Raw genomic sequence first — 19010 nt, 5'->3', positions numbered from 1 at the left:
CTATTGAAATAATTTTCAATTTTAAACAACAATACTGATCATCTGTGATATTATTTCTTACTCTGTTCTGACATATATATATATAAAACTGTGTTAAATAATAAATCTAAACGAAATTTCTCCATGTTCTGAGATGATTTTTAAAATCATAACAATTTAAATTATGGCGGCAAACTGGACTAGTATATTGACAACACATTACGTATCTCATATACACGTGCCCAATAAAGCGTAATAACAATTGTAAATTTAATGATAAACGTTATTAAATGAACATTTTATAAATTATATATATTTTAAATTAAGTTAGTGAATCCATGACTTCCATTTGTGGAAAGAGAGGAACTACCCATACAGTGTTATATGCAATTGCATAATAAAAATGTTACGCCAACGTTCCACTCGTATGATATTCAAACAAATTTTTGAACATGGAACTGATTATAGATCGTTGAAGACTAAAGTGACAAATTCGTTCTACGATAATTATGAAGCTATTGTGTATTTTATACAGTATTTACGTAACCGACACCTCACCGTCGACAAAAGATCAGAAAGTTACGGTAAATTTTCTTATGGCCCACCACAAGGGATGTATTTCAAGGTAGAAGCACCTACCGTATACGATTTTCTTTCACTGCGTTTGCAGTATTGGTGGAAACGTCAGAAAGAGAACTATCAGGAATATGTTGAAACAGAGCAATATAAAAAGTTTGTTACATTAGGTCCAGATTTGGCAGCAGCTAAATTTGTTTTAGAATGTGGTGGTAAAATTAGATTTAAGGATAATGATGAGTGGCTGGATAAAACTAAGAGAGATAAGATTTTAAAATTGCCAGAAAAGTATGATGAAAGCTATGTGTTAGAGGAATTAGATCTAAGTGAATATCCTCTACGATATGAACATCTCTATTTCATTTTTAATCTTTATTACTTGAAAACATTGAGCTTCAAAGGTTGTGAGACAATTAATGACTGGTTTTTGGATAAAATATCCGCAGAATATCCAAATTTAGAACAGCTTGATGTATCAGAGTGTAAAAACGTAACGGAAAGGGGACTGGAAGCACTATACAGGATGCCTAATTTAAAAAAATTAATTATAACAAACTATCGTGGGACTGCAGCATTTGATTTAACTTGTTTCATGTTGGAAGAAGTCAATCCATTTCTAACATGTCAAGTTCAGCAACCAAAATACAAAACAATTACTGACAAATAACATGTACAAGATGTCCAATTTATGATCATAATATAACTTATTTTGTGAAATACAAATTATTATATATAATACAAAAATAAAGTATTTACATATTATATCATATAACTAAGAGTGTTTCATCAGTTTATTTTTTTCTCTGCGTCGTTTTACATAATATAATTCCGCTTTGTTTGTGATTCCATAAGCTTTTATATTTTCATTGTCATTTATCAATCTAACAGTACCAAAACATAGATGGTACTTTTTCCAAACATGTCTCCAGCTTATTTTTTTCTTAACTTTCTCTCTCTTCAAAGATAAATTTGTATGACGTTTTATGGCTTTCTTGAGATCCAAGACTGTAGTATTATGAGGAGGTACCTAAAAGTCAAAGAATCACTTTAAAACTTAAACATTTTTTGAAGATTATCTTTGTAATTTTAAATCAATTATTAAATCTGTTCATCTCAATTATCAAATATTAAACATTAAATTATTGACATATATGAAATTAATAATAATATAATAAAATATCTATGATTAAAAGAATATGAAAAGCCATATATTGGAAAAATGTATTACCACAATTCCAAGTTTTGGTAATTCACCACGATTCAGATACAAAGTAATCGCTTGTCCTTGGGCAACTGCGATTTGAGCTTTGAGCTCCTCGATAGTGACATCCGCCGGCAGACCAGAAAGCAACGGATCGTTCTCAATCACATTATGAATTGTATCTTTAGTTAGTTTTACTAATTTGTCGTGATTAAGTTCCGTGCATTTATCGATTATTTCTCCCTTTCTAATCAGATTATTTTCTGGTTCTTCTTTATTTTTGGGTTCAGCATCCTTAAGGGCACACTGGATTTTATCCATAACTCCTGCGTATCCGTAACGTGGTTAAAAATACGATTAATACTAATCGTATAAAAAAAAAAATGAAATCATAATATTACGATTTTATATTTTTATTGTGTACACAATGTACGTTAAACGGTATATATGTACGTAGCGTACATATCATATGCGGAGTTAAAATATATACAACGTACGTAACATATAAAATATATGTACAAAACATTGAGAAGCGGTCGACTTTCACTCGGAGTCAGCGCATGCGCAGATCGTATTTATTAGTACATTGAGGGCGCGGTTGTCACCGATCAATCTCGGCTGCTTTTATGTGTGTGTAGTTCGTCCTGAAATTTTGCGGGTGTAGTGTTGTACCTACGTTGTGATACTTTCGATAGATATTTGCCAGAGTGTGGTGATTATTTGCTTCGGCTGTACGATCGGGCGCACGAAATCAAATTTCGTGCGAAAGGTATTCAAGGGTGTGCTGAGATCGAAACATTTATCAAGATGACGATCATCACAAAAGCCATTACCGAGAAGAAGGAACTACCGTTGTTTATCGAAGAGAATACAGCGGTTAGCACCATTTTGATATTTATCAAATTCTGACATTAGTGATATTTTGATGTCGTTAACGATAAGAAATGAAAAGAAAAAAACAATTACGAAAATTTTAGATTTTGCTCGCTCCCTTCGTAAACGGAATATATTCAATTTTTCATTATTTACGTTATCGAATTTGTTCTCTGTCAGTTCCATTAATTTTCGTCAGTTCTATAATTTTATTCGCATGCGTAAATATGATTTTCTTCTTTCTGTCATTTGCGCGGTGCTGCTGTATCGTACATTTTATGACGTCGTTTGATTAGTTCCTATTCACCATTATCGTTGATAAGCGATGGAATTGCATTAAATTAGTTTGATACAGACTAAATTCATTTCTAGGAAATTGTTACCCCTTCTGTTTAATCGTCGAACATCAAGTACATAATATTTTTTTCTTTTAATATTCTTTTCGTTAAAGCTCACGAAATATGTAGCACTCAACAAAACTAAATACAGTTATCTAAACAGGAAAATGGTAAACGGGATGCTGAGGCACAATGCTTGAAGTCTGACGTGGGAGGCCATTATTTTGTTTCCCGGAGGAGCATATATCGCATTCACGTGACTGCAACGTTTTTACTGTTCCTCGTTGCACTGATGATCCTCATAATTGGAGTCATTGGTGGATTATACATATACAGGCAATATGCTAGAACGCAGATGCACAGATTTAAAACTGGATGGTACAGCATTCCCTATGACAAGTCGAGCAAAACTGCATACGCCAAGGACGCGGTGCATCAAGGCTTGGTGGCGGATTCTGATTTGATTATACAAGGTTTGAGAAGAGCTACAGAACAAGAAGCTATGGATATTATGAAAAATGTTGACTCTGGTTTAATTGTAAAAGGTTTGAGGAGAGCTACAGAACAGGAAGCTGATATTGCAAAGAATGTTGATAATATGAAAAGCTTCTTCAAGGAACGATTCGAGATTGACTTGGAGAATGAACAGTATGAGAAAATTGATGTGCCAGATTTTCGTGGTGGGCGCCAAGGTCGATTTATACATGATTTTAACATTGTATGTTGGAATATTTAACATATAAAATATCTAACAGAGCTTGATATTGTATTATTTTCTACAACTGATTTTTTTTCTTTTTTCTAGAATAAAACTGGTATCATTGATATTGATGGGCAATGTTGTTTCGTGATGCCACTTGATCGTCAAACAGTCTTACCACCACGTAACATGTATGATCTCCTCAAAAAAATGTATAATGGTAAATTTGTTATATTTTGTTAAGTAAATGAATACAAATTTAAAAATGAATAATACAATAATGTGTATGTGTATATATATATATATATATTTTTTTATAATGTTTACAGGTTATTATGAGGTAAATACAGAAATTGTGCGTGAAACAATGAAAGTAGTTACACCGCCAATTACTGATTTATCAGTCATTGGGACATATATAGCTCGTGAATGTCAAGATTTACCAACATACATGTTGACAAAAGTAAATTCAAATGGTCAGTATATTTAAGACTATCTAATGGTTATTATTGACTGCATTGATTAATATGTTTCTTGTCTTGCAGTCGTTAAACGTAGCATATCAAATGGAGTGTTCGGACAATTTGCAGGAAAAAATATTATAGAATTTGACATTTTAAATTTAGAAGATGTAGATGCATATAACAAGAAAAGTCCACAGAATTGAACAAAAGGAATTTATAATTATTTTAGAATATTTACCACTGTAGATCAATGTAAAAATTATATCCAATCCAGCAAACTTAGGTAATTTCTTTGTAAATTGCTGCAAATCGTATCGCTATTAACTTCTCCTATTTTAGATCCATTAAGGACTACTTATTTTTAAATATACATTCACTTTCAGGACGTTCATTAAGTCTTCCCATCATTTCCTATCTTAGCTCCGAATCAGTAATGCTATAATAAAAATATGATATATTAGTTACTGTACGTCTATTTAATATTTCACGAGAGTTTAATTCAATAGCAAACTGATTATAAATGGCAGATGTGATTCAGAATTACTGCATTTTTACATAAACCTGTATCAAGTGTATGTTCAAATTAAGTGATAGCGAATTGTCAATCGTGTTTATTTGTAAAGTAGAATTTCATTTATTTACTTTTCATGCTTAAATTCTTCGTCAAAGTTCTATTGAAATGTTAGATGTTATAATTCATGTTAAAATGGTTGTACACGGTCGTGCAAACGAATGGCTAATAATTGTATAAAGTTATTAGCATGATATTTTAAAAATCGTACATTGAGTCGATAAATCATGGATTAAAATGTTTTTATCAAAAACGAACAACACTTTCAACCGTTATTGTAACAATTATATAGTTTAAAAACTAATTAAAGTACGTTTAAACAATATTTGTTTTTTTATTAGGTGATAATAGATGTGTTATAGAAACACACGATCTATTGAAAAAAAATTAACAATAAAATATGTATTAAGAATAATAAATCATGAATAATAAAGTTACTGTGACCAGATCAATAATATAAGGATTAAAAATTAAAGCATAGTTCCATATTAAACTTTCTTTCTCTTATGTAACATTCCTTCTATAAATTTTGATTTTACTGATGCTCAGTATAAAAGACTCGGATAAATTAAAAGAGAAATTATTTTATTAAGTTTTCGATTACGTATATTTTTTTGTAACATGCGAACGCATGATTATTTAGTTTTATAACAGAATGTATAACGATTGTATTTTGTCTGTATTTGTTGGTTTTTAAGTTTTTTAAGCTTTAGTATTTACGAGCAAATTAGCCTCAAATATATCTACTTTTTTTAATTTGCCAAACGTTTATATGAATTTTAATAAATTCAAAATGCCATTTAAGTTAAGTTTTATTTCAACATGATAGTTACAGATTCAAGTTTCAGTAATTCGAGATACGTACTGAAATTTTCTTTCTGATTTAACCATAACGTGAAACCTGTTTTGTTATCTATTGTACCATCATAATCTTTGATATTATTTAAATTTATTGTTCGTATATTCTCGATTGTATATTATTCTATGTTCTATATATACTGATTATTCATTATTCTTTAATATGTAAGTGATGTTACTATCTAATTACAGGCAAAGCGTTAAAAGTTGTAATCATTTCACGAATATTACGAGTTATGAAATATGCGAGCGAATTTTTGTGCAGTATTATTGTATCTACAATTAATTCTATGATACTTTAATTCATTAATAAATAACAAATGTATAAAAATAAATAATACCTACAGAAATTTTCATGTTGAAAAATAACGAGTATCATACGTAATGACTTACAAAAATTATTGAAATTATGATCAATATTATAATCATGTTTTTTACACGCAAATGAACAAATCAAATATATTTATGAAACGAACATAAAAAAGATAGAATATATATTGCGTAATTACGTATATCCAAGTTACGAATTGCAAAATGGAGAATACTTATTATTTTCATTTTTACACACAAATGGTCATTCTAAAATAATTACTTGTTTGACGTTTAATTACTGTTTGCCAGTCAAAAGACGCAAGTACCTATACTTTTCTCACTCGGAAAAAGAAAATCAAGAAAAAAAGAAACTTGGCAAGGTCCATCGCTGTTGCAGATTTGCAAGCGCTTTTTACGTAAAAAAAAAGAGGAACGTTTCCGAGCGGTTTCATCCGAGTTTTCATTTATCTTTGATACGTGTGTTTCGAACGAATGAAATCAGAGGGACGAAGCGTAAAATAAAACGGCGCCTGCTCGAGCATGTGTAGTAGCGATGCGACAGAAACGTGGTGCCAGAGGGACGACACCGTTGGTAGGGGATCTTGTTAAAATAAAACTTCGATTTTCCGTTGGTTTGTGCGTGCATTATCGCGCGGGACTTATTCTTGGTGGTGGCCGGTGGCGCAATAGCGAAGTGCCGTTGGAACGCTGCGCCTGCAGTCCAGTCGGTCGCTCTGACGACTGTTAGTGTTGTCGGCGCACCGTCCGGAGTGGTATACTTCGCTCCGAGAGAGAGAGGCACAGACTATTGATTTGCACGCTGCCGCTGTCCCCCGTGTGCGGTTTTCAATTCAAGATCAACCGTGCTCGTACACCAAGTTCTCGTACTTCCTGAGACGAGCAAGGTACATCCTCGTGCGTCGCGTGAACGTGTCTCGCTTGAAATCTCGAGAGAAAGGAAAACCTTTGCGTAAATATCGTCTGGTCAAATTAGGGAATTACGTAGAGAATCGTGATGCTTTTGTACATCGTGTTAGCTGAAGCGCGTTATTTAGCAGGACACGAAGTATATTGATCGTTGTGAAATAAGGAAAATGAACAGTGGTATAAACGCATAAAATTTCGTACAGTTAAGTAACATCGTCGCTTCGACCCACTGTCTCTTCCAACTTGACGGCGGTGTTTTGTCTGTTCGAAATTTACTGTTAAATACGCTGGATTTCTGTCATGTGTGTAATTTCGTATTGGGGGAGAAACGATCGTGTAACGATTCGAGCATGAAAGATTCATCGGGGCGTTTTACGCGATTCTCGGATGTAATATTGATCGTAACACGCTGCATATGAATATAGCAATGATCGTTGACATACCGTGTTGCAGAAGGTTGCGGCGGTTGTCGTAGCACGTGCGTAACTGTGAGACAAAGCAACCGTCCAGGACGATTCTGGTGCATGTTCATTGAAACAAAGAGTCTTGTGCTAATTTCGTGTAAGTTCTTTGACGAAGGGAAGATCGGTTGTAGCTTGCAGCACGCCTCTCAGATAAACAAGCTCTTGGCTTTCGTGTCACGACAAAATTAATAAATAAGAAAAAATAAAAAAAAAAAAAGAGAGAAAAAAAGAACGAACTTCGGCACGTCGTCGATTCTTAAAATGTTAAAAGTACATATCGATCGTTGCATCTAGGTGCGACTTGGAAATAAAGCCGTTGAATTGTGTTACCTTACGTAATTTCGAAACATCGGAGAGTGATACACGTCCTACATAGGGGGTTGCCTCTTCTATATGTAAAATGGAAAATTAAATTAATCTTTCTTCGTGTGAAACTCTGGGCGACGCGTTTCCTCTTTTCTCTCTCAGTTCGTGTGGAAGCGCGACGCCCGACCTATAATATTTACGAATCTCGTCCCTTCGCGTATTTTTTTTTTTTTTTTCTCCTCTCACGTTCATTTTATAAGTAAACTGACCGACGGTGATTGAATTTCGCAGTTTCGGAACACGAGCACCAAGAAACTCGGCGAAACAGACTGGGTGACGCCGGATCATGGATGTTACACTTCTGCTGTTAGCTCTGGGTGTTATTGCTGCGATGTTTGGTGTTGTGGCGACGAGGTTCGGTTTCCCCGGGTTCAACAAGATCGCCCAGGTCGCGCTCGCTCTGGCGTTGCTACCCGTCATCTGCAGATTCCATCGGAAGCTGTACATCATTTGCAAAATTCTGCCTCGTGACCTGAAGTAAGTCTCTGAATCCAAGTAAGTAAGTTATCATGTCGACACCATCGTTTGCCAGTTTTTTATACGTTCTCAGAGAATTTGAAGGCGCAGCAAGATCTAGCTTTTCTGACACTAGAACTACCAAGGACTAAAGTACCGAATTTTCATCGGAGATATTAACACAATTCTTTTATTCGTGCATTTTATTTAAACTCATTTCATTTAAATCTCCAAAAATACACTGTTTTGCATCTGTAATATATCTAAAAGAAATTATGAATTAGTCATTTTTGACCACTTCGGTAGTTCTAGTGTTATCATCGTTACGCGTGGAAGACTAATCGGATTAATTATATCTTTTTCTTTTTTTTTTCATATCAAAATATCGTAGAATATCAATCAAGATTGACGTCTGTATATCGAATATTATTGAATATATGAAACTTCATCAACTTTGTTAATTTTTGCTGCGTCCGAGGGAATTACACTTGCTTGATTTGCTCACACGTACATAAATGTGCCGAGTAGGTGTTAAGGCTTTTAGGAAAATGAACATTTATTTATATATATATTGATCTCGTTCTAAAGTGCATAAGGCCTTGCAAGGCTATCGCGCGGCGAGCTTATTATTTATGAATCGTTTGATTACGTTTTATCAAGTTCGTAATTTTTTACCGTTCGTAAAACTATTCCGTTGCACTATTCCATTTTGCAATTATCATGAATATGCTTATGACTCTTTTCATTTAAGATTCTATATTGTACGAAGTTATTTGCAAAATTTCAAATAATTTAGTCAGATATTATAATTAAGAAGTTACACGTGTTATTTTTTTACGTGTTGTTAAAATCAAAAACAAAAAGAAAAAAGGAAAAAAAAATATATATATATAAAATATAAAAAATATATATAAATATAAAATATAAAAAATATATAAATATAAAATATAAAAAATATATAAAATATAAAATGTATAAATATATAAAAATATATAAAAAATATGTAAAATGTATAAATATAAAATATAAAAAATATGTAAAATGTATAAATATAAAATATAAAAAATATATAAAATATATAAATATATATAAAATATAATATAAAATGTATAAATAAAAAATGTATAAATATAAAATATAAAAAATATATAAAATATATAAATATAAAATATAAAAAATATATAAAATGTATAAATATAAAATATAAAAAATATATAATAAGTAATAATTAGCAGTATATTTAGTAGTATACTTATTTTATAATTTAGTAGTATGCTTATTTTTTTTCTCCACTAGTTCATTCCAAAGATTAAAGAGATTGCAACGATCAAAGATCAAAATATTAAAATTCACTATGCAATTTATCTTGAAAATTAGAACGCTAGATTCTATATATAATATAAGATACAGAGGACACATCTATATAGCTTAATATAAGACATTGAAGACGTTGGAATATCGTTTGCCTTTTAGTTTTTATTTGATCAGACCCAGTATATTTATTCCATTTTTCATACTAAAACCTTTTTACATAATCGTTCGGTTGTTTTATATTAAAATAGTCTTCTTCAGTTGTAAAAAAGATAAACAGAAAATTCCATTCTCTTGAATTCAGTTTAATTCCAATTTCCACATGGATCCCTTCTCTGGAAAATATTTTGCTTTCTTTTAATAATGGGGGAAAGGATGTTGATGTGCATTAATACAGCAGATTTCTTGAATCATCATAGGTTATTGACTCGTGCAAGGCTTCGCTTGTTGATCAAAAGAACCGTTAAATAAGAGAAAAATTGCCAAGTACATTGTGTCTGTTCATATCTGTTTTATATTCGCGCCGTCGGATGATAGTAGGGCAAAGTGTTATTGGGAGTGACATTGTTTGCCTCGTGCAAAAAAATATGGTTCTGATAGCATCTGATGGATAAACGAACTTCGATTGTTGAATACAAGGGTTAACTTGATAGATTGGGTCACGACAACATTTAAAAGTTAAGTGTAAGATGGAATAGCATGGGATTATTGAACCTTTGCATCTTACACTGTATGTTTTTCTATACTTGAATTGAACTATATTTTGCATGTAAACAGTCAGATGCATATTGCAAAGAAATTGATTAACGAATGTTAATATTGTTAATATATTATTAATTTATATATATATTGATGATAAAAGATCAATCCAGTTTTTTCAAGTATACATTATATTTTTAATCAATTTAATATTTATTTTCTTGACGTATCGAAATTCCAAAGTTCATCCCGATACAGTTAATCGTACAGACGTGATGCATTTAACTCACATATTATTAACAAATCAGTTTGAATCTGTCTTCCACTTATTTTTCGACGATAACACTGATATGCGACCATTCGCAAAGACACGAATGCATAGAATTCAAAAAAGAATATAAAAGTTCAAACATATAAAAATGAATTCACACGATTGGGAATTAAAGCAAGCAAAGAAGAATGAACCGTATAATTTTTAACTACGATTAACGCTAAACCTACCAAAGTGGTGGAAATTTATGAACCAATTTATAATTTTTGTTTAGATATCTCAGAGACGCGGTGAAACACCGTTTTTAAAGATTTAAATAATTTTTCGCAAAATGTACAAATAGAAGCTTGTATAATCCATTGTATTATATAAAGTTTCTTTATTTTTTTCACTTCAGTGTCTCTGATGGAAATTTTATGCTTTAATCGTCGGTTATAAAGAAAAAAATTAGAAGACACAAAGGGAAATCAGTAGATCGTTCATTATGTCAGACATATTGTACTGTCGATACATCGGAAGACACACACATATATATATATATATATATATATATATAATTAATTATAATATAAATATAATATAATAATATATAATATAAATATAATATATTAATATATATTATTACAATATAAATACACACATATTTTTTTATTAAATAATAATATATATTACAATATTATTAAATATTGTAATATTAATTAAATATTATTAAAGAATAATATATATATTACACAATATATATAATAATATATATTATTACAATATAATTACATATATGTATTTTTTTATTAAATCGTTTCGAATATTATTCATTCGTTTACAATTTTAAACGCGATATGCGCGTTATCTGTGCAATATTATATAAATAAAATTATTATTATTATTATATTAATTATAATTTTAGCAATATGCTATTAACAATAGCGTGTTACACGAATGAATATTTTTTTTTTTTTTTTGTAAAGAATTATTTCATTTTAACAATTATATCATGTTTTATCCGACGTAGAAAAGAGTGTTATCTCTGTCGCTGATTTTTTACGATAAATGGCAGAAAAGAATGAGAGAGCACTCGTATCTCAGCGCCAATGTTATCTTGAAATTTTTATTCATCAACGTTGACCTTTGTATTTGCCTTATAATTTGTGTCCACTTGTCTGGCAGTAATTAAATAACCTTTTTTTAAAATTCTACAATTTGTAAACATTCTAGGCAAAAGAATTCTCGGGACAAATTGCAGAAATTGTTCTCGTTTCTGAAAATGAATTCGCCTGTATTTATTGTTTCATTGAAACCCTTCAATTCAAATAATTAACAAAGTTCGTGTCGTGTCGATAATTTTTCTTAGCTTCCGCGATTTAGATAAAAATATTTGTTTCAACTCTATTGCTTCAAAAAATGAAGATCGTATTTTGTCTCTAAGAGAGAGAGAGAGAATGTGTCTGCCCTTCCGTGAAACTAAAACAAAAGATTCCGATATTTTGTTCCCGCGAAAATCAATATTTTTCGAACGAGAAAAGTAATATATGCCAATACTGGTTTAAAAAAGGATCAATTATTAGTGTCGGAGGTTTTAATCCTGTGTCTTTCGACATTGTAAAATGTCAATGTGTCAAAACAATTTAAATAAAAAATTCTTGCTCCAACAATTAAAAAAGTCTCGCATTGTCAAATTTTTAATTTCCCCCGCGAAATTGTTAAATTTTAACCCCTCTTGTTATCTTTATTAAATTATTATTATTGAATTTTAATATTTATTAAATTTTATTATTAAATTTTTTAATCCTTATTATCGTATAAATTTTCTAGATTTCTGTATCGTGCCATTTCGGCAGAGATCGAGGTAAAAGGACAGCGCCGGAACAACATGACGGTGGTGAAGATATTCAAGAAAAGAGTGGACCGCTATCCTAACAAGACCTGCTTCTTCTTCGAGGACCAAGTTTGGACGTATTCCGATGTGGGTAGAAAAGTCACGAGTCTCCAGTCATTTCAATCGATTACTTACGAGATCAGTCTCTTAATTTGTTTTTTTTTTGGTAAACTTATTGTTTATATTATTCTCTTATTTGTTTTTATTACTTATAATAAGTAATATATATATATATATATATATATATATATTATATATATAATAAACAAATAAGAGAATAATATATCTATAACTTATTTTATAACTTTATTTATAACTTTATTCTATAACTTTATTTATATTATACTCTTATTTGTTTTTTTCAGATTAACAAGTACAGCAACCAGATAGCGCGTGTCTTTCAAGAGGCTGGCTACGTGAAAGGGGATGCGGTGGCTCTGATGATGCCCAACAGGCCGGAGTACGTCGCGATTTGGCTCGGCCTGGGGAAAATCGGCGTCGTCACAGCACTGATCAACACAAATTTGCGACTACAGTCGTTGATCCATTGTCTCCGTATCGCCGAAGTGAAGAGCATTATTTACACGGAGGAGTACACGTCTGGTAAACTCAGTAATTCAATAAAGATAGGGAAAGGAAGCAGCGTCTGCTCTTCAGATGCATACAAAGAAGTTCTTATTCAACATGTGGAATGAGATCAAATAAAGATATGAGAATATATATATGTGTATATATACACAATGATTAAAAGATTTCAGTTTTTCTCAATCTTCGTCGTTTCAACGATGATCATAGTGTGTTTAACTTGTGATCTTTGTCTGTTGATTAGCAAAATGTTATTCTCGTTATCTCGACGTAACAATCTTGTTTCAAACAAGAGAGACGCTCAAGCACATGTCTTTTAACAATAAGAGTGTTATTTGTATTTCAATTCTGCACGTTGTAGACGTAACAATGACTTCCTTCTTTTCTTTTTTCCTTTTTTTTTTAGCTCTCGACGATATTAAGGACTCGATTCAGGGAATAGGGAGGTACAAAGTGTGTTTCAAATCTCAGATATGCGAGAGTGGTGTGTGCGATTTAAACAAACTTCTGTCAGAGGCCAGTATTAATGAGCCAGTGGTGAAGGACGAGCCTAATTATCGTGATAAGCTGCTCTACATTTACACGAGTGGTACCACTGGTTTGCCAAAGGTTGCAATACTCCCCAATTCGAGGTAAAAAGAAAAGCTTTTCTAAAAGAGAAAAAAAATTTCTTTTTTGTTTTCTAAGTAGTTGCTACGGTGTGCTTTCGTCATGTTCGTATTCCTTGAGTTATCCTTATTCGATATCAGCAAAGACGTAGTTCTACGTCAAAAAAGTAATCAAAGTTCATAGCATTGTTGTACAAAACTCAATTTATTATGTAAAAATATCGACTACCTGTTTCTAGGCCACGACAGATTAAAACAACCTTCTACACGCTTGCAAATCAACGATCAACTTCTTTTCTTTTTTTCTTTTTTTCAATTATGTATTCGTGAGCAATTTTTAAATTTAACTTTATGATAAAATTATAGAATCGATAATTGGAAGTTTAGATAATTCTATTTACTTAAAACACAATAAATATAATTTAAGTATTAATGCAGTGCTACTGTAAGAACTTTTTGTTATTTTGGATACAAGGTAATTAATTTACCTTATACATTAATGAACAAAATATCTTTGCCAAACAACGTTTACTTTGCAAACAACAGAGTCGTTGGAAATATCTCATTTTCATTCTCTGATAGATATAAAAAAAGTGACAAATGAATTGAGGTCAATTTTCAGTGAAGGTTTTCTTTGTTTTTTTTTTTTTTTAGACTTTCATTCCTTTGGCAGAGCACCGTGTACAGAATGAATTATCTCCCTGCTGAACGTATAAATGATCTATAATCCTCTCAGGAAAGCCTTACGACTCGTCGAGAATGAGATTACATGTAAATGTAGTCGCTTTACCCGGAGACTGCTTCCCGTCTGCTTGCATTATGACTGTTTTACTAATAAAATTTCGTAGCTTCTCCTGTGCCAACTTCCATTTCGATTTGTCGTAAATTCTTTCGGATGAAATGAAGGGGGAAAAAGTGTTAATGAAACTTGACTTGCAAATCTCGAAGGCAGCGTTTGCCCTGAAAAAGATGAAGTTACTTAGTCGCAAATCGTGGAGCGTTTTTTTCTTTCAAACTGAAAATTATACTGTATTTATAACCTATATATAATATTTATAATAATATTATGATAATTATAAATATTTCTAATAATTTATAATATATATATATAATATAATTATACTATATTTATAATTTATAACATATGTAATATTTATAATAATTATAAGTATTTCTAATAATTTATAATATATATAATATAAATTATAATTATACTATATTTATAATTTATAACATATATGTAATATTTATAATAATTATAAATATTTCTAATAATTTATAATATATATAATATAAATTATAATTATACTATATTTATAATTTATAACATATATATAATATTTATAATAATTTATAATATATATATAGATATATATATTATATTTATTATAAATAATAATTTATGTTATTACTATATAAATTATATTTATTATAAATGATAATTCATATTGTTATTATATATATATTATATCATTTTTAATTTTACAAATAATTCGTCGCATTTTACGATGGAATATTTCACTTTGTGTTAATCTTACGTGTTGCAGATACTTGTTAGTCGTAATGCCCTTTAATTTGGTGGGCTTGAGATCGAGCGATATCCTATACAATCCGAATCCATTGTATCACACAGCCGGTGGAATGCTCGGCGTGGGTTTCGCGATTCTGAAAGGTATACCAACCGTGTTAAGGACCAAGTTTTCAGTGTCGGCATATTGGACAGATTGCATCAAGTATAATTGTACCGTAGGTGATTTACAAAATTTTTACACTTTGTAGCGATGTCAGCGAAATTAATGGTCGAATTAACGCTGCTCGTTTCTCGCCGCGACAATGAATTCATTGATCCATCTGAAGACTGAAGAAAAACAACTTGCGAACAAACATAATTAAAATCACACGTACGATGCCATTTCTATGTTTCGCGAGTGATTTATCGATTTACGAAAACCGATTAATTTACTGATATCGCTAGTACACTTAAGACATTCAATTTATCATAAGTGTTTTCTTTAACTAATGACTATCTCGTAATTCATAGGGCAATGAACTTTTATCAATCCTGCGTTTTCTAGTGTGACAGGCTTTTCTCATTGAACTGTTGGAATTTTGTTTGTTAGGCGGCACAGTACATCGGTGAAATGTGCCGTTACCTGCTTAACGCACCACCGAAACCGGAAGATAATGCTCATCGATTAAGGCTTATGTTTGGGAATGGCATGAGGCCGCAGATTTGGAGCGAGTTTGTCAAACGATTCAATATCAAACGGGTCTCTGAGTTTTACGGGTCCAGCGAGGGCAATGCCAATATTGGTAAGCCAATATTGCCAATTACATCATGTTAACTGCAGTATTCAATATTGATCTTCAATTCTTTTACATTATGTCCTTTATTCTTCTACTGCAACAACTTTTATGTTTACCTTTAGTATTTAAATTGCGCGTATGCGTTGTATTTACATTGTCTACAGTCTAAGATTAATGCAAGTGATTCTTTTATTTTTTCATTGGAGGTCTTAACTGTTTTCTTTTTTCTCTGTCATTGCATCGCAGCCAACTTAGACGGGCGAACTGGCGCCATCGGTTTTGTGCCACTAATTGTGCCACGAGTGTTTCATCCTCTGGCAATTATCCGCGTAAATAACCAGACGTACGAGCCTATTAGAGGCTCGAATGGCTTGTGCATAAGAGCGGAAACAAGTAAGAATTCAACACTGGTATTAATACTAAAACAACTTTTGTTGAAAGTATCTATAAAAATTCTTCACGGTTGTACTTATTATTCTCTACATGAATATTCTTTTGCAGATGAGCCAGGGATGTTCATAGGATTAATAAAAGAAGGGAATGCATTAAGAGAGTTCAATGGGTATTTAGATAAAGAAGAATCGCAAAAGAAGATAATACAAGACGTGTTTGTCAAAGGTGACAAAGCTTTCTTAACAGGTGAGTTACACATAAAGCTCGTTAATTAAAAATTTCTATTGGGAAAGAAGGAAACTTTATATTTTTGCAATTCTCTTCGTAGGTGATATTTTAGTAGAGGATGAGTACGGTTACATTTACTTCAAAGACAGAGTAGGTGACACATTTAGGTGGAAGGGGGAAAATGTCGCCACCGCAGAAGTGGAAGGAGTTATCAGTAACATTGCAGGGAAAAGAGACGCCACTGTTTACGGAGTTCAGGTTCGTTGACGAAAGATAGCCAATGTAACGTTGACGTGACACGAATTTTAATCAAAAATCTTGTTTAACTCGTAAAAGAAACAAGAGTTAATCATTAATATAAAATCTTCTTTTCGTTTTTTCATTTAAAAGTTTCACTCAAGAATGTCGAATCTAAAAACGTGAATTAATCGCAATATCTTCATTAAGATTATTCTTAATACCTATTGAAGGTGCCTGGAATGGAGGGAAGGGCAGGAATGGCAGCGATAGTCGACCCAGACAGCCTTCTGGACTTCAAAACCCTCGCCGAAGGTTTAGAGAAAGCACTGCCAGCATACGCGAGACCAATTTTTCTGCGAATTGTGAAAGAACTCGAGATAACTGGAACGTTCAAGTTGAAGAAGATGAACCTTCAGAAGGAAGGCTTCGACCCGAGTAAAATTCAAGACAAGATGTACTTCTTGTCCGGTAACAAGGAGTACGTCGAGATCACGCCAGAACTTTATCAGGAAATCATCTCCGGAAGGAGAAAGTTCTAGTTGTTGCGCGCTAACGTCACCCGTTAACGCGACATCAAACGATTGTCGAATATACACTTGTAAAAGTTAGAGACGAAGGTGTAAACTTTTTTTTACAACGTGAACATAACTTTCTGCACACGCCTTGTAGATACAATGCATAGAACTTTTATGTAATAACATCAAACATATATATATAAATATATATATATATATAAAAAACCATAGAGTTACAGACGGATGTTTCTTGAACTTATGTAAGAGAAAGAGGAGAGAGAGTTATTTTTACGAGGGCTCAAAAAAAAAAAAAGAAAAAAAAAGAAAAAAGAACAGGAAGAAAAAAAAGAGAGTCTTCTCACGAAGCAGAAAACAAAATTACATTTTTGTCATCAACGACGAGAGACGAATATGGTGACATGTTCCTGTTTATTTTATAAATACTGTGTACATTTTTAATCAAATGAAACGGTCCGTAGCGTAAGGCGAAATTGGCATTGTAGATAGGAAGATAGCAACGAATAAAGTCATTCTTAATGGGTAACGCTGGTTTTTCATAAGAAGTATATACTTTAATTTTGCACACGAAGAGCGTGTAGAAATTTCTCAGGTTTCTAGGTAATTCTATTTTGCTTACCATAGAACGATCAAAAGGAGATGAATTACTTATGTCTGCAGTATTTAGTTTAAATGTAACGTGCCACGTCATAATCGTTTGCAAATTCGTTATTTATAAATGTTTGTTCAATTTGCACTCCCCAAGTTTGCGTTTATACCAAAATGCCGATATAGAATAACATTCAACAAAAAAATGTGAATATATACGACGACTAAACATAATAATATTATACGTAAGCTCAATTTATTCTACTAGCTCCATCAGAGTACGATAGATGTATATAAGTTTGTTAAAAGGAATTAACTCTTAACCAAACACAATTTCACTTCCACTTTGAACTACTTAAAAGTAATAGTTTGTTGTAGCTAGAATTCTGTATTTATACATATGTTTTAATAGCGAAGTAACGGTGACCAAAGTAATGGTGCAACTAATTATTTTCAATAATTCTTTATTTCAATGGGTTATTAAGGGTTATTAGAATTTTTGGGTTTGTGATCTGTATGTCCGATCTTCGTAGATTTGATACTTGAAATATCGTATAGATGTTCTCAATTCTGAAATATCTAAACAACATTCACGTTAAAATTTGTATAGACAATTGATAAAATTCAAATACGTATTTTACAAAAATTGCGCTAGTCATCTTGCAAGTTGATTAATTTGTTTCTGAATAATTATTTAATTGATTTGTGAGCGACGACTCTGTTTATATTTTTATATACAAAAAAATATTGCATAATTGCACAGAAATTAATATATAAACTCTGAAATTAATATATGTTGTAAAATTGTACATTTCGTGAAATTTTCCTAATTTGAATTTTATTTGGAAATTCAAATACATTAGAGACTATAAAATTTTATAAAAATTGACAATTTTATTGTTTATTAGATATTATTATCGACTTGTATATTATTAATCAATACTATATTGATACAGGTTGCTGTAAATAAATAATTACACTTTATATAACGTGCAACGACTTGATTTATTCCTTAAATCACATCATACGTACTAAAATATGATCTTCAAAGCTTAGAAGATAATTTCTTTTGTTAATTTGAAGATATATTCATGATCAAACATTTTATAATTTATAACGATATAGCATTTCGAGGAGAGAAGAGAAAATGAAAATAAAGTTCTAAAAATTTAACGAATAGATAAATCCATAACGAATATTCAAATCTAAAAACTAAATTCATAAAATTTTATAATAAATGAACATTTTAATTCTTCAAAATAACTTTCTCACACGTTTTGTCTAATGAA

The 19010-nt window shown here is 31.2% G+C and overlaps 4 protein-coding genes and 1 long non-coding RNA gene across 9 annotated transcripts; 3 read left to right on the top strand and 2 right to left on the bottom strand.

Moving 5' to 3' along the window:
- Window positions 1-174: 174 nt before the first annotated feature.
- On the top strand, window positions 175-1327 carry LOC122536084 (distal membrane-arm assembly complex protein 2). Its single transcript, XM_043668147.1, has one exon. It carries the CDS (start codon window positions 383-385, stop codon window positions 1220-1222), a length of 840 nt encoding a protein of 279 aa, XP_043524082.1. The 5' UTR covers window positions 175-382; the 3' UTR covers window positions 1223-1327.
- On the bottom strand, window positions 1313-2239 carry LOC122536085 (U11/U12 small nuclear ribonucleoprotein 25 kDa protein-like). The gene is made up of 2 exons (XM_043668148.1): window positions 1784-2239; window positions 1313-1582 (listed from the first exon to the last, which is right to left on the bottom strand). The coding sequence occupies exons 1-2, from the start codon at window positions 2075-2077 to the stop codon at window positions 1328-1330; spliced, it is 549 nt and encodes a 182-aa protein (XP_043524083.1). The 5' UTR covers window positions 2078-2239; the 3' UTR covers window positions 1313-1327.
- A 123-nt stretch (window positions 2240-2362) lies between these two features.
- On the top strand, window positions 2363-5150 carry LOC122536083 (integral membrane protein 2C). 3 transcript variants are annotated; one of them, XR_006308328.1, is made up of 6 exons: window positions 2363-2632; window positions 3131-3685; window positions 3773-3887; window positions 3997-4143; window positions 4213-4414; window positions 4515-5150. XR_006308328.1 is itself a non-coding variant. In XM_043668146.1 (6 exons), the coding sequence occupies exons 1-6, from the start codon at window positions 2564-2566 to the stop codon at window positions 4332-4334; spliced, it is 936 nt and encodes a 311-aa protein (XP_043524081.1). In that variant the 5' UTR covers window positions 2363-2563; the 3' UTR covers window positions 4335-5150. The 3 variants fall into 3 exon arrangements, 2 of the variants coding, with proteins under 2 accessions (XP_043524081.1, XP_043524080.1); XM_043668146.1 differs by having other exon boundaries at window positions 3131-3440; window positions 3513-3685; window positions 4213-5150; XM_043668145.1 differs by having other exon boundaries at window positions 4213-5150.
- Window positions 5151-6519: 1369 nt separating this feature from the next.
- On the top strand, window positions 6520-18196 carry LOC122536082 (long-chain fatty acid transport protein 4-like). Of its 3 annotated transcripts, none has more exons than XM_043668144.1 (11): window positions 6520-6777; window positions 7882-8106; window positions 12176-12326; window positions 12605-12842; window positions 13231-13456; window positions 14980-15178; window positions 15553-15745; window positions 15986-16132; window positions 16241-16378; window positions 16461-16618; window positions 16831-18196. In XM_043668144.1, exons 2-11 carry the CDS (start codon window positions 7916-7918, stop codon window positions 17137-17139), a joined length of 1950 nt encoding a protein of 649 aa, XP_043524079.1. In that variant the 5' UTR covers window positions 6520-6777; window positions 7882-7915; the 3' UTR covers window positions 17140-18196. The 3 variants fall into 3 exon arrangements, with proteins under 3 accessions (XP_043524079.1, XP_043524078.1, XP_043524077.1); XM_043668143.1 differs by having other exon boundaries at window positions 7867-8106; XM_043668142.1 differs by having other exon boundaries at window positions 6521-6777; window positions 7861-8106.
- Window positions 6729-7913, bottom strand: LOC122536089. Its single transcript, XR_006308329.1, has 3 exons — window positions 7839-7913; window positions 7594-7652; window positions 6729-6818 (listed from the first exon to the last, which is right to left on the bottom strand). It is a non-coding gene; the product is annotated as an uncharacterized LOC122536089 (long non-coding RNA).
- Window positions 18197-19010: the final 814 nt, after the last annotated feature.

Source organism: Frieseomelitta varia, unplaced genomic scaffold, assembly GCF_011392965.1.
Source record: "Frieseomelitta varia isolate USP_RPSP 00005682 unplaced genomic scaffold, Fvar_1.2 scaffold_797, whole genome shotgun sequence".
NCBI classification, from domain to species: Eukaryota; Metazoa; Arthropoda; class Insecta; order Hymenoptera; family Apidae; genus Frieseomelitta; species Frieseomelitta varia.
This window is presented reverse-complemented; position numbering and strand designations above follow the sequence as displayed.

Excerpts from the sequence above, each read along its gene's own strand:
- LOC122536084 (XM_043668147.1), top strand. The coding sequence starts at position 383 with ATGTTACGCCAACGTTCCACTCGTATGATATTCAAACAAATTTTTGAA.
- LOC122536085 (XM_043668148.1), bottom strand. The coding sequence starts at position 2,077 with ATGGATAAAATCCAGTGTGCCCTTAAGGATGCTGAACCCAAAAATAAA. Across the intron at positions 1,583-1,783 it reads TACCAAAACTTGGAATTGTG|GTACCTCCTCATAATACTAC; the intron begins GTAATACATTTT and ends TTTGACTTTTAG.
- LOC122536083 (XM_043668145.1), top strand. The coding sequence starts at position 2,564 with ATGACGATCATCACAAAAGCCATTACCGAGAAGAAGGAACTACCGTTG. Across the intron at positions 3,686-3,772 it reads TTATACATGATTTTAACATT|AATAAAACTGGTATCATTGA; the intron begins GTATGTTGGAAT and ends TCTTTTTTCTAG. Across the intron at positions 4,144-4,212 it reads GACAAAAGTAAATTCAAATG|TCGTTAAACGTAGCATATCA; the intron begins GTCAGTATATTT and ends CTTGTCTTGCAG.
- LOC122536082 (XM_043668144.1), top strand. The coding sequence starts at position 7,916 with ATGGATGTTACACTTCTGCTGTTAGCTCTGGGTGTTATTGCTGCGATG. Across the intron at positions 12,327-12,604 it reads AAGTTTGGACGTATTCCGAT|ATTAACAAGTACAGCAACCA; the intron begins GTGGGTAGAAAA and ends TGTTTTTTTCAG. Across the intron at positions 15,179-15,552 it reads GCATCAAGTATAATTGTACC|GCGGCACAGTACATCGGTGA; the intron begins GTAGGTGATTTA and ends TTTGTTTGTTAG.